We start from the raw sequence: 13583 nt of genomic DNA, 5'->3' as shown, positions 1-13583 counted from the left end.
CTTATTCAAGTCGCATCATTGAGAGCCGTTTCAAAAGAAGTAAGGCAAGGGAGTTCTATGTTTGCTGTTTGCCTATAGCCATCGGAGGAAGTTGCATCACAAGGTTGCCACCCAGATATGCAACAATTATTGGAAGCTTTTGAGGATCTTTTCCAAGAACCACAAACAATTGCTACCAATAAGAGAAGTGGACCACCGAATTCCTCTCAAGGAAGGAACCGAGCCAATCAATGTGAGATCCTACAGGTATGCCTATTACCAAAAAGCTGAAATTAAAAAACAAGTTCATGACATGTTAAAATTGGGTTTATAAGATCAAGCACTAGTCCATTTTCATCTCCTATTTTATTGGTTAAAAAAAAAAAATGGAACATGACACTTTTGCACAGACTATAGAGCCCTTAATGTCGTGACCATCAAAGACCAATTTCTCATCCCTACAGTTGATGATATGTTAGATAAGCTTTATGGTGCAACTTATTTTACAAAACTAGACCTAAAGGCGGGTTACCACCAAGTTCGGGTAAATCCTATAGACATTCCTAAGACGACATTTCGTACTCATAATGGTCACTACAAATATTTAGTCATGCCTTTTGGTCTTTGTAATGCACCTTTTACATTTCAAGCCATTATGAATTCTATTTTTCGTCCTTACCTCCGCAAATCTGTCTTACTATTTTTTTATGACATTTTGATTTATAGCCCCAGTTGGATCAGGCATCTTGAACATGTTAAAAAGGCTTTTGAAATATTGAGGCATCATCAGTTTTTTATTAAGATAAGTAAATGTGCTTTTGGGCAACAAGAATTGGAGTACTTGGGACATATAATTACTCCTCATGGCGTAAAAGTGGATCAAAGGAAAATTGAAGCAATGATTAATTGGCCTCGGCCTACTAATATTTCAGAATTGCGTGATTTTTTTAGGCCTTACAGGTAACTACAGAAAATTTGTACGCAATTACGGCATCGTGGCTCGACCACTCACCAATTTGTTAAAGAAAGGCCAATTTGGATGGCCAGAAGAGGCAGAACAAGCATTCACAAATCTTAAGCAAGCTATGACATCTACACCTACTCAGGCAATGCCAAATTTTAATGAGCCATTTGCGATTGAATCGGGTGCTTCGGATGTAGGAATAGGAGCGGTACTCACTCAACAAGGCAAGCCGATTGCATTTATGAGCCAAGCTTTGGGAATGTCTAAGAAATCATGGTCCACATATGCTAAGGAAATGCTAGCAATTGTCCAAGCTATTCAGACATGACGACCTTACTTCTTGGGACGGAAGTTTTATATCATACTGGTCAACACAGCCTCAAGTACTTGTTAGAGCTGCGTATTGCAACACCGGAACAACAAAAGTGGTTGGCTAAGTTGCTTGGTTATGACTACGAAATTCGTTACAAACCAGGCCGTGAGAATTCAGCAGCTATGCACTATCGAGATTAGTTGACAGCCCCAGTCTTGATGCTTTATTTATGTCACAGGTTGAGATATGGGAGGAAATAAAAAAAGCAGCAGTTGGACACGCTTACATGGAAAGAATTGGGAAGTTGGCAATGGACAATCCAGGAGCTCCATATTCTTGGCGCAATGAACTGGTTCTCTACAAAAATGGGGTAGTTGTGCCACCAAATTCTCGAATAATTCCTCAACTATTATGGGAATTTCATGATTCTTACTTTGGTGGACATTCTGGAGTCTTACGCACCTACAAAAGATTGGCATAGCAGTTTTATTGGCCTTCCATGCATCGGGATGTGCAGCAATATGTTTCTTCTTGTGATATTTGCCAAAGAGCAAAGGCCGACGCTCTCTCTCCAGCAGGACTTTTGCAACCTTTAACAATTCCATGTCAAGTGTGGGATGATATAACCATGGACTTCATTGAAGGTCTCCAACTTCTAACAGCAAAAACAACATTCTTGTGGTGGTGGATCGCCTCAGCAAATCAGCCTATTTTTTGCCATTAACTCATCCTTTCATCGTAAAAACAGTAGCTGAAAAATTTGTCCAGGGGGGTGGTAAAGTTACATGGAATGCCAAGAACAATTATTAGTGATCGAGATCCTGTATTCATTAGCAATTTTTGGTGTGAGTTTTTCAAACTCTCGGGAACTCAATTGAAAATGAGCTCCGCCTACCATTCGCAAACTGACGGACAGTCGGACGTAGTAAACAGATGTCTTGAGCAGTATCTTCGATGCTTTGTTCACCAACAGCCCCGCAAATGGAGTTCTCTTCTTCCATGGGCTGAGTTCTAGTACAATACCACTTACCATGCTTCTACGGGAATGACGCCTTTTCAAGCTCTCTATGGTCGCCCTCCACCAAACATTCCTCATTATCAAGTGGGCTCCTAACCAGTGAATGAAGTAGATCGAAATCTGACTTCAAGAGATGAGTTGCTACGACAAATCAAGGTCAATCTACATGCTGCCAACGATCGAATGAAACAAATAGCAGATGCTAAGAGAAGGGACATCGATTTTCGAGAAGGTGACTGGGTCTACTTGAAGCTTCATCCATATCGACAGAAATCAGTTTTCAAAAGGGCATTTCAGAAGCTAGCAAGTCGATTTTATGGCCCTTTCCAAGTTGAGAAAAAATTTGGAAAGGTAGCCTATAAGCTCAAAATGCCTGAGGAGTCCCGTGTGCATCCAGTCTTTCACGTGTCACTGCTAAAGAAAAAAAATTGGTGAAACAATTGGTGCTACTATTGACTTGCCACCTTTTACTGATGATGAAGGACTTGTACTTGAACCTGAGGCCACTTTTGGATACTCGATGGATAAAAAAAGGAGCTCGGTTTGTCGCAGAAAGCTTGGTCAAATGGAAACATCTTCCTACAGATGATGCAACTTGGGAAAATACTGAGCAATTGCGAGATAGATTCATGCATTTGGACCTTGAGGAGAAGGTCCCAGTGAAAGAGGGGGGTATTGTTAAGCCGAGACGCTCTCAACGCATTCCTATTAGAAACCCGAAATACGTGTAAGTGGGTGACACAGGAGAACGTGTAAATGGGTGGTTCAGGAGAACGTGTAGATTAATGTGGTGCAGGAGAACGTGATGTGCTGTCAAGAATTAGTCCAAGCAACTTGAGCAGTAGTCGTGAGAATAGGCCGTGTAGTAGAAGTGGCTACTTTACTGTGGTTTTGTCATTTTCTTACTAATTAGTGGTTGAGGCCTACTTTTTAGCAAGTGGGGTTGTTAAGTTTAGGAGTAGCAATTGAACTCTCTCTGTGTATTTAAGTTCTTTGAAATTCAATGAAAGGAAGCACATTTTATCCAAACTCTACGGTTAATTCTCATCCTAAGAGAATCCTATTTACTTAAAGCAATTGTAATTTGGCTTTGACCGGGACCTATCATAAACTTTCCATGCATCTTCCAACACCTCGACTATATTTTCATCTTTTGAATGCTTAAATGGTTTCACCATACCTACTCCTATTTTATGGCTTAAGGGTACAGACTACAGATGATGGAAGTTTCTAAATGTATTGAGTCTACAATTTACAAGAGATGAACTCTATGATTTGAGATACAAGATTAGCACCCTAAAGGGAAATGCTGTAACATATGGTAAATCAAAATGTAGAGCAGGAACTAGTTGCAACATGCTGTAACACATGGTAAATCAAAATGTAGAGCATGATTCTCTCCTGATCTAAGTTTCGGTCTGACCAAATACATAGATATCATTGATAGTTAGAAAAATATCTCCAAAAGATCCTTCAAAGCTCAGGAAAGCTCAAGAGAGATTTTCAATTCTTCAAGAAGATTTACTAATTCAACTCAGATTAAAAATTTGGTCTTTGATTTCAAGGGCTTTTCTACAAATAGAGTAAATATGTTAACCCAAAACTCATTTTCATAAACAACAATATGATTCTAAATAAACTAAAATTAATGAAAATCTTCATTTGAAATATGTTAAAAAACGAACATTTGATGTTGTGATTTCTCACTAGGGGAGGATTGATTCCACCAGAGGTTGAACAGAACCTTGTTGAGGATTCGCGGGACGCTTTGGTGGCAGAGGTGTCTGTTTCCCATTCTCAATCTTTGGCTTTGATACCCCAGCTTTCTCCCTAAGCTTCTCGAGCTTCTCCATGATTTTTCTCTTCCTCTCAAGTTTCTGAACACGAGCTTCAGCAGGGTCTGCTGAGAGAAGAGCAACCCCACTCAGAATTTTAGCTGTCATACAAAGCATTGTATCTCTTCGCGAAATACAATTGGTTTCCGGCTTCTGCAACTTCTGCTCTAAATTGTTTCTCACCTGCTGGAGGCAAAAACAAATTACAGTCCACTAAAAGGAAAAATGGATCCAAATGTATGCAGCCATTTCTTCATTCACTTTCAAGTTTGCCATTGAACGTCAAAATGAATGAAAATACACAGCAGTTTGGCTCTTGTGCCTTGGCTACACTATCAAATAAGTTCTTACTTTGATTTCTGCTCAAGAATAACACGGAAATCATTGAACCTTTGGTATTGTTAAACGGCATTACCTCCACTGCAATGCCTATAAACGCCGAGTGTAGCAATACTCGGATTATTAACAATGAATAAACTACAATCCAATCCGAAATTCCGCAACACGAAGATTTAATCTTTAGGTATCTCAATCCTATCCACAACTACCTATGAACCATTCTGGTTAAACTCTAACCAATTTATGAACCATTTGTTTACAAGTCTCGTGTTTCCATTTGCCTTTAGAATTTTATTCCGAGACTAATAAGAATACTGTTATACCGTTAATTAAATTGTCAAATCAATTGTTACATAAACAACAAAGTTAGGATCAAAACCTCCATTCTATATGTGAGTTTTATACTTAAATTCAATCAATTTTCTTGCATAGGTATTGGAAAACTGCAGCAAAAAAATAGGACATCCGAACTAGATTAGTAAAATTCTTACAGATATACAACCATAAAATGCCCACCTTGAAAACTCTTTTAAATTGATCAAAATAGCCAATTGGAAATAAAAATTTTCTCACACGCTTTGTTTAATAAAAGTTAGCACCCATTGATATATAAATCGATATGAAACAGTAAATAAGTTTAACATTTCATCGATTGAGCTTTACTTTCCGGGAAAATGAAACAAACAGAAACTGATTTGCAAAGTGGGAAAAAGTTTTGAGCTTGAAGTTTGAACCTGAAGAGGAAGGAGAACTCTTGTCTTGGTTGTTGATACAATCACCGGTGGGTCAATTAAGTCCTTTCCACAGGAGGCCAGAGGAAGTGGGGCCCCAATCATCTTCGAACGACAGTACGCCATCTGTCTCCCGCAATAAATTTCTGGCCGAAAAACCGTCGATCACTGCTTAAACTACGGTCTTAGGGGAGCTGCAGAGAGTGGAAGAATTTAGAAAGGTCATTTTCATGTGAAACTGTTAAAGAAGAGGCTGTATTGGGCTGGGCTGGGCTTGACGGCCCACTTGGCATTTTCTTGCCCAACTGGTTTTGATTGAAATTTGGTTGTTTAAACATACACATCCGTTTCGACTTACTCATTTAGCATTTTTGGCCCAACTGTTCACATGATTGAGCGCCCAAATTCCACCTCATTTTGCAATAATTGGAGTCCATCCCCTGATTAGATTAAAATTAACTGTGACGCACCTATTAAGAAGTACTGTCACAAAGGAGCGATGAAAATTGTTGTAAAGGACAACAAGGGTATGTTGTTAAGAGGGCATGCATCAAATTTCTTTGCTATGACCCCACTTTGTATTAGAGGCGTTAGCTTTTAAGGAAGCTATTGCTTTGACTTCCAATCTGGGTTTGAACAAGGTCTTATTAGAAACAAACTGTTTAAATCTTATTAAGGCCTACAGAAAGGAAGAAGTTTTTTGGGAGATTGATGGAATTGTGAGAGATATTCACAACTTTGCCCACAGTTATTCCTCAATTGGGTTTCAGTGGAGCAGAAGGAAAGCCAATATGTTAATGCATGAGGTTGCAAGGTTAATAGCATTGAATTCTCTGCCTTTGAATCGTCTTGCCCTTCAAGTATTTTGAGAATTTGTCTTCTGGATAAGTCATATTAATTTTCGTTTGGATTAGGCTGATTGATGTCTATTTTATGGCTTTCACACGTATGTTGTTTCCTCATTTGTATGTTTTGTTTGTTGTAGAATGGATGTTTAATTCTAACCAATATAAAAAAAACATACACATCAATAAACAAGGTTTGTATTATTATTATTATTATTATTTTTTAAATGCAGACATTTACAGAGAAATGAACCAATTTTTTATATTTAAATTATTAACCTAAATTTAAACAAACAAAAAAAAAAAAAATCCATCAGATTTTATCAAATTTAGTAAGTATCGTTTCTTGTAAGGTGTGGATTAAATTTAGTGACAAATAGGTGTAACAACTCGAAAGTCTATTGGAATTTCTATTTTCTTTTACGAAATCTACACGAGAGAATTTTATTATAAAGAAAAATCATGATAGTTAATTGGGTTACATTATAATTATCCATACTCCTCAAAATGAAATCTCTAATTACAAAGTTAACAATATAACTAAAAATCCTAGTTAGTAAAAATGCGTATTATACGCGAATTATACGGATATTGTTGATAATTCCGTATAAAACGCGCGTATCCAGATTTTATAAATCTACCGTATAAACGCGAATTATAAGTTTTACCGTATACTTCGCGTATAATTCCGAATTATTCGCGATTTTTTGAAAAAAAAAAACATAATCTCACACCCCCAAAACGACGTCGTTTTGGTGGGTTTATACAAAAAATTAAAACAGATCTGGTTCACTGGTTCAGTCGTTCTTCTTCATTCTTCGGCAGTTTATCAGAGATCTTCTTCTCAGTTCTTCTTCAGCTCTTCTTCCTCTGTTCTTCACGTTTTCAGATTTCTTCATCTCTTGTTCTCTTCTTCCAGGCTTCAACTTCAAGTTTGGGACTCAAGAATCACACTTTACATTTGTTCTCTTCTCTTTGAATGTTTTGGTTGATAGCTTGTTTTTGTGTTGGTGTGACTTGTGGTATTAGTAGACTATTAGTAGGAGGGTGGTGGGGTCTGTAATCGTTGGCTAAATTTAATTCTGTGGCCGAAACGAACAAGCAGGGGCAGCCTATCAGTTTATTGGTCCCAGCACATTTTACACTTATGTTATAGGCAAATAATTAGCATGGTTTCAGGCTTGTCATTATTGGTCCCAGCAAATTAAATTGTGAACAATTTATCAGGTTATACCTAATCATGAATGAGTCTCTGGTTTCACTGTGTTTACAATTTCGTCCCTTCTCACAACAGTCCAAAGCAAATGGATCACACATCAATATCTTCAGGTGATGGATTTGTTTGAAACATATTGATGAAATGCTTGAGAGACCGAGAGTTATATTTGTATTTGTATTTGCTTTTTGGCTTCTGCCGGATCTTAGTTGGAAGGGAATGAACTTGATTTGGATTTATTGTTGCTGTCGAATTCGCTGGAAAATGCCCGAAAATTCAGCAGCTTTTGCTGACTGAGTGACTGCATTTTTAACTTTTAACAACTGAGAATTGAGCAAAGCAACTTCTTTTGTTTTAGTCTTTGATTTAACGGTTGTTTGGACAATTTGTTAGAATATCTTAGTTGCAAAGTTTTTATTAGTTTATAATGAAAACGTTTTTTGAATTCTTGTCTTGTACAATTCTACTGTCATTTTAATGTAAGATTATGGGATATTATCTTATACTGACTTTTGTATTGTTCTCACAAAAAAAAAAAAGGAATATTTTATGATTAAAAAAGACTTTTGATTTAGATGTCAAGAGAGAAATTCCTTTATATTAACCTACAGAGAACATTCTTTTGATGTCAAAACTAAGATTGATATTACCGTATTTTTCAAAACGTTTATTGACAATGTACCATATTAAACACGTATATATCCGTACCGTATTTTTCCCGTATCCGAATTTTATGGCCGAATTTTTATAAACGTATTTTTTACCGTTTACCGTATTATATCCGTATAATTCCCGTACCGTTTTTTTGCCGTACCCGTATTTACTAACTAGGCTAAAAATTGTGCAAGGGTCGAGTATAAAGAGTCTTAAATCATGTATTATACTATATTATTGGAAACATTTTTCTAGAGATCAGTTTTCCTTAGAACATTTCCAAATAACTCTTTATATGATCCAAACTCTTTATTATAAAGAGTCTATCTATAAAAACAAGAGTCCAACATACTCCTTCTATAAAAACAAGAGTCCAACATACTCCTTATCTTTTAAATATAAATTAAAGAGTGAGTTTGACTCTCCACATCTAGAGATCAAATTTCACTTTCTATCCTAATTTTAATTAATGAAGTACAATTTTTTATACATTTTATTTATTAATTCTCTCTTCTATTAAGTCTCTTTCTTGAAAATAAAGAGTATCTTCATTAAACTTAAAGAGTCTATTAGATTTGAATAAAAATTTTATTCTTTATATTTAAAAATTAATAAAGATGTTCTTTAAAATAAAGAGCATCATTGAAGATGCTTTTAGAGCATCTTCAAATGACTCTTTATATAATCCAAACTCTTTATTATAAAGAGTTTATTCATAGAAACAGGAGTCTAACAGACTATTTATTCTTTAAATATAAATTAAAGAGTGAGTTTGACTTTCTACATTTAGAGAGTCAAGTTTTACTCTCTATCCTAATTTTAAATAATAAATTGTAAGTTTCTATATATTTTATTTATGATTTATCTCTTCTATTAAGTTTCTTTCTTGAAAAAACATATTATCTCCTCTAAAATTTAAAGAGTCTATTGGATTTAAATAAAAAATTTGTTCTTTATATTTAGAAATCAATGAAGATACTCTTTATTTATATGAAAAATACTCTTTAAAATAAAGAGTACCATTAGAGATACTTTTATAAGGTAATTAATTAGCTTTGCATCTTTAAACAAAGATTAAAGCTAATTAGTTAAGAATTTTAGTTACTTGAGACCCCACCTTGTTGAATCGGAAATGTAACTTGATTGATTTACAAAATAAAAGGTTGATATTGGAGTACCCCGAAATCGAAAAGCGTAAAATATATATATATATATTCTTAGTAAAAAAAAAAAAAAAAGAGAAACTAAAGCAAATTTGTGTGGATATAGACTCCCAGTGAACAATATTTACTAGGCTGAACCCAATATACAGCAATTGGTATCAAAACAGGTTTGCTATTCAATGAGATTTGGGGTGTTTAAAAGTGGTTAACCGGTTTTTTGGTGTGGAAAAATTTCTGAACCGAACCGGTTTTGGGGAAAACCGATTTTTCGTTTAACCGGTTTTCCCCTTTTTTTTTTTTGGATAAAACTTGTTTTTTTTTTTTTTTTCCTAAATTAAATTGTAAACATAAACAATATATATCCAGATAAAAATTAAACATTCATACATATCTATTGACCACTACTAACAATACATTAAAAATTGATACAAATAAAAGTCTGAAATGAAATAAAAATAAATGTCTATAATAAAACAACTAAATAACTAAATAAGTCCTAATGGAAAACAACAAAAGAAATTGTGCAAATACAACTCCACAAGTAGAAAACGAAAACCAACATTAAGTCAATACCAGTAGATCTTCCAATTTCTGCCCAAATAAAAATTAAATGTTAGAAGTTTATAAAAATTAAATCATATTTTTTTTTTTATTGCCTACAATAACAAAACTGTTAAATAAATCAAACCTCAATTAAATGCTACAAAACCTTCAATCATCAAGCTGAATACAAGTAGTATTTTCCATTGTTGAAGACACAAATTCTACAAAAAATAGGTCATATAAATAATGGTTAAATTCAAAATACAGTCAATAAATCCAATAAAAACAACATAATAACTAATAATTGAAACTAAAGCAAAAACTTTGACTGACTCAAGCTCTGCTATCTCTTCCAAGCTTTCCTCAATCATGAATGATTCACGTGTAGCCCGAATCTAATCTTGTGTACAAATAAGAGCCTCCACTGTCTTAGAAGTGAGGGAGCTACGATATGAATCTAATACACGAACCCCAATGCTAAACACTGACTCAGATGCAACTAGGGGTGTTATCGAGCCGAGCCGAGTTTTCGGCTTAACGAGCTCGGCTCGTGAGAGAAAATGAGTAAACGAGCCGAGTTCGAGTAGAGCCGAGCCATAAATTATATGACTCGGCTCGGCTCGATAGTAAATTTAGTATATTTCGAGCCGGCTCGCGAGCCGGTTTACCGAGCCGAATTCGAGCTGGCTCGCGAGCCATCTCCAAATAATTTTTTTTTTTTCAATTTTTTTTACAAAATTTCACAGGGCGCCTGCCCTTTTTCTTATTTCCCTTTAATTTTTTTTTCTTTCTTCTAAATAGTAAATTTTGTCTAAATTGCAATTTTTTTTTTCTTTCTTTTTTTTTTTTTTTTTGGCGTCTGCCCTTTTTCTTATTTTCCTTTAAACTGTGATTTTTTCACTAAATTTTCCTTTCCTTCTAAGTTGTGATATGAAGCTGTAATTGTTTAATTCTCAAAATTTTTACTGTTTCAAATAAAAGAAGAGTAAAGAAAGAGAAAGAGGACGAGATAGTTTCAAAAAAAAATGGTAAGAAACAAAATACACAGATGTAGAGAAAGAGAAAGAAAATGAGGGCCCCAACAAAAGAAAGAGTAAAGAAAGAGGATGAGACAGTTTAAAAAAAAAAAAAAAAACGTTAGTAAGAAACAAAATACATGGCACAAGGACTGAAGGAGCCGCACCGCCGCTTGCCATCTGTTCACTTTTATTGGGGTTTAAAATATGCAGTTTTATTTTTTAAAAAAAAATTAAAACCCAAGAGCAGAGAACCCAACCCCCAGTATCTCAAAACCCCCTCTGAGAGACCACATGAAACACTCTCACAGCCATACCAGCTGAACGAAAACCGGGATCCATCAGCAGACCAGCCAATAGAGAAGTCACACACCAGACCGCTAACACCAGCCACCTGCAAAGCACCCATCTGCTGCAAACACTCCAAGAACAAAAAGTCCAGTAGCCTCCAAGCCTTGCCTCCTTCTTCCTTGAAGAGAACCACACCACCACATGACACAACCAACAAAAAAAACATAATCCCAGAGCACTCACCAACAAAGCCGCATGTCCCACCTTCCAACCACCAACAAAAAAGAAAAAACCAAAAACAAATCACACAGCCCACCCAAAAACAATGCCATCACCAGCACCAACCATTAACAAGGTTCCCTAGTGAGAAGAGAAAAGAGTAACCTCACAGAGAAGCAAAATGGCAACACACCAAACCCCAACGGCATCTTGACTTGTTTACCATATTTGAACAACACTTTGCTTGATTTGTTTGGTTTTGACTGCTTTCCCCTTCCTCCCATCTTCTTATTCTTGTTTTCAGTCTGATTTGGTTTGGATTCGTTGGCGAATGGGTTTCAGTCGCGTTTTAGGGATTTTAATATCGGGGTTTTTTTTGTTATGTTTGCAAACTTTTAGTTTTGAAAATTTTAGTTTAATCCCCATACTTTACAAAAACACCTAAAACCCCCCTAATAATTCGAGCCTGGCTCGGCTCGCGAGCCTATCGAGCAGAGCCGAGGCAGGCTCCAACTCGGCTCGTTCTCTCTAACGAATTGAGCCGAGTCGGCTCGATACCAGACGAGGCGAGCCGTTAACGAGCCGTACTCGAGCCGAGCCGAGCCGTACTCGAGCCGAGCCGAGCCGGCTCGCGAGCGGCTCGCCTCGTTGAACAGCCCTAGATGCAACAGTAGAAACTGACATAGCCAACACCTCTCGTGCTATCGAAGAGAGAATTGAATATCTATTTGAATTGAATTTCCACCAACTCAAGATATCAAACATCTTGTCCTTATGACGTTGCTCACATTCATCCTCTAAATATTTATCCATCTCAGATTTGGTCACCATAACTTCCTGTCCAGCCATTGCCTTATCGTACATACAATACATTAATTCTTCAGGTTCAACATTTACATCTTCAACATTAACCTGACTTGCTTGTTGAGATTGTTAACTAGATTGCCCACTTGGAGAAGCATAAATGAGCTTATATTGGTCAAATAAAGAGTACAAAGTTGTATGCACTTTTGTCTTCAAAAGTTTAGCATTAAAATCATCATATGAATTACTAATAACACAATTCACATATCCTAACTTGAATCTAGGATCCAAAACCACTACAATGAATAACATTAAGTTGATGTTATCAATATTTGACCAATATTTATCATGTTTTTCCTTCATTCTCCTAGCCATAGGACTTAAGCCAACATCATTAATTCTACACCATGTTAAAATCTGCATTCCAATGGCAAAGATCTCGCGCATTTGCATTGCCGATAACAAAAAGTGAGCCCAACACACGTAGAGTAGCATCATAAAAAACTTTCAAAAAAGATAACAAGTAACGGGCATACTCCCAATCACTAGGCATAGGCAAACCCCATGACTTTTCCCCTCTAGTAAGTTTATCTCTATACTTAATGTCTTGGATTTCCAATAACTCAAATGCTTTCTGAAATTTTATAGCCACATCCAACATTAAGTACGTAAAGTTCCACCTTGTTTCTACATCAAGAACCAAAAGATTTTTTTGTTCAATCTTTTCTTGCTCTACACACTCCTTAAACCTTTGTAATCTCGTTGGAGAAGACCTCAAATATCCCATTGCAGAGCGAATTCTAAAAATGGAGTCCTCTATGTCTTTTAACCCCTCTTTTACAATGAGACTTAATATATGTACACAAAACCTCATCTGCAGAAAGTCACTATTCAAAACACTACCCTTCCAACTTTTTAACCTATTCTGGAGATATTTCATTCCAACATCATTAGAACTTGCATTGTCAACGGTAATGATAAAAACCTTAGAAATACCCCAATCAAGCAAACACCTCTCAATTGCCTTGCCAATCAATAAACCTTTGTGACTAGCAATTGGACAAAAGTTTAAGAACCCAATCATCATCAATGAAGTGAGCCGTCAAACATATATAGTTAAGGTTTTGGCAAGATGTCTATGTATCCGTGGTAAGACTTACTCTCTGACTAAGCTTACTAAAAAACGCCTTCAACTTATTTCTCTCCTCAACATAAATATTAAAACAATCTCCAGTCATAGTAATATGAGAGGGAATTTGAAATAGAGGTTGGGCATCCCTTATCTTATCGTGGAACCCCTCACGCTTTACATGCCTAAAGGGCAACTCATCAACAATGATCATTCTAGCTAGAGACCTTCTAAGCTTATCTGGATTGAATTTCTAAGTTGTAAGTGAAGATTTTGTGGAGGTGGCAGCAGTACCGCTTGATTGGTCATGTGATTATATCTGTTGAAAACTAAGATCCTTTGTTTCTTATCCCTCACATTCAAATGATACTTTTTACATCGACTTAAGTGATTCCGTAGACAACTAGTACCATTTTTACTTGGACATGTAAGCACATTCCCACAATAATCACACGTTGTTGTCTTATCATCCATATTCTCACAAGGATTTAAAGTAAAGTGATCCCACATGTCAGAAGTATTCT

General features: G+C 35.9%; 2 protein-coding genes across 3 annotated transcripts; both read right to left on the bottom strand.

The window, feature by feature from the left end:
* Positions 1-3781: 3781 nt before the first annotated feature.
* LOC116113788 lies at positions 3782-5377 on the bottom strand. Of its 2 annotated transcripts, none has more exons than XM_031399950.1 (2): positions 5183-5377; positions 3782-4295 (listed from the first exon to the last, which is right to left on the bottom strand). In XM_031399950.1, exons 1-2 carry the CDS (start codon positions 5303-5305, stop codon positions 3981-3983), a joined length of 438 nt encoding a protein of 145 aa, XP_031255810.1. In that variant the 5' UTR covers positions 5306-5377; the 3' UTR covers positions 3782-3980. The 2 variants fall into 2 exon arrangements, with proteins under 2 accessions (XP_031255810.1, XP_031255811.1); XM_031399951.1 differs by having other exon boundaries at positions 3782-4292.
* A 6953-nt stretch (positions 5378-12330) lies between these two features.
* On the bottom strand, positions 12331-13014 carry LOC116113778 (zinc finger BED domain-containing protein RICESLEEPER 2-like). Its single transcript, XM_031399940.1, has one exon. It carries the CDS (start codon positions 13012-13014, stop codon positions 12331-12333), a length of 684 nt encoding a protein of 227 aa, XP_031255800.1.
* Positions 13015-13583: the final 569 nt, after the last annotated feature.

Source organism: Pistacia vera, unplaced genomic scaffold (genome assembly GCF_008641045.1).
Source record: "Pistacia vera cultivar Batoury unplaced genomic scaffold, PisVer_v2 Contig690, whole genome shotgun sequence".
NCBI classification, from domain to species: domain Eukaryota; kingdom Viridiplantae; phylum Streptophyta; class Magnoliopsida; order Sapindales; family Anacardiaceae; genus Pistacia; species Pistacia vera.
This window is presented reverse-complemented; position numbering and strand designations above follow the sequence as displayed.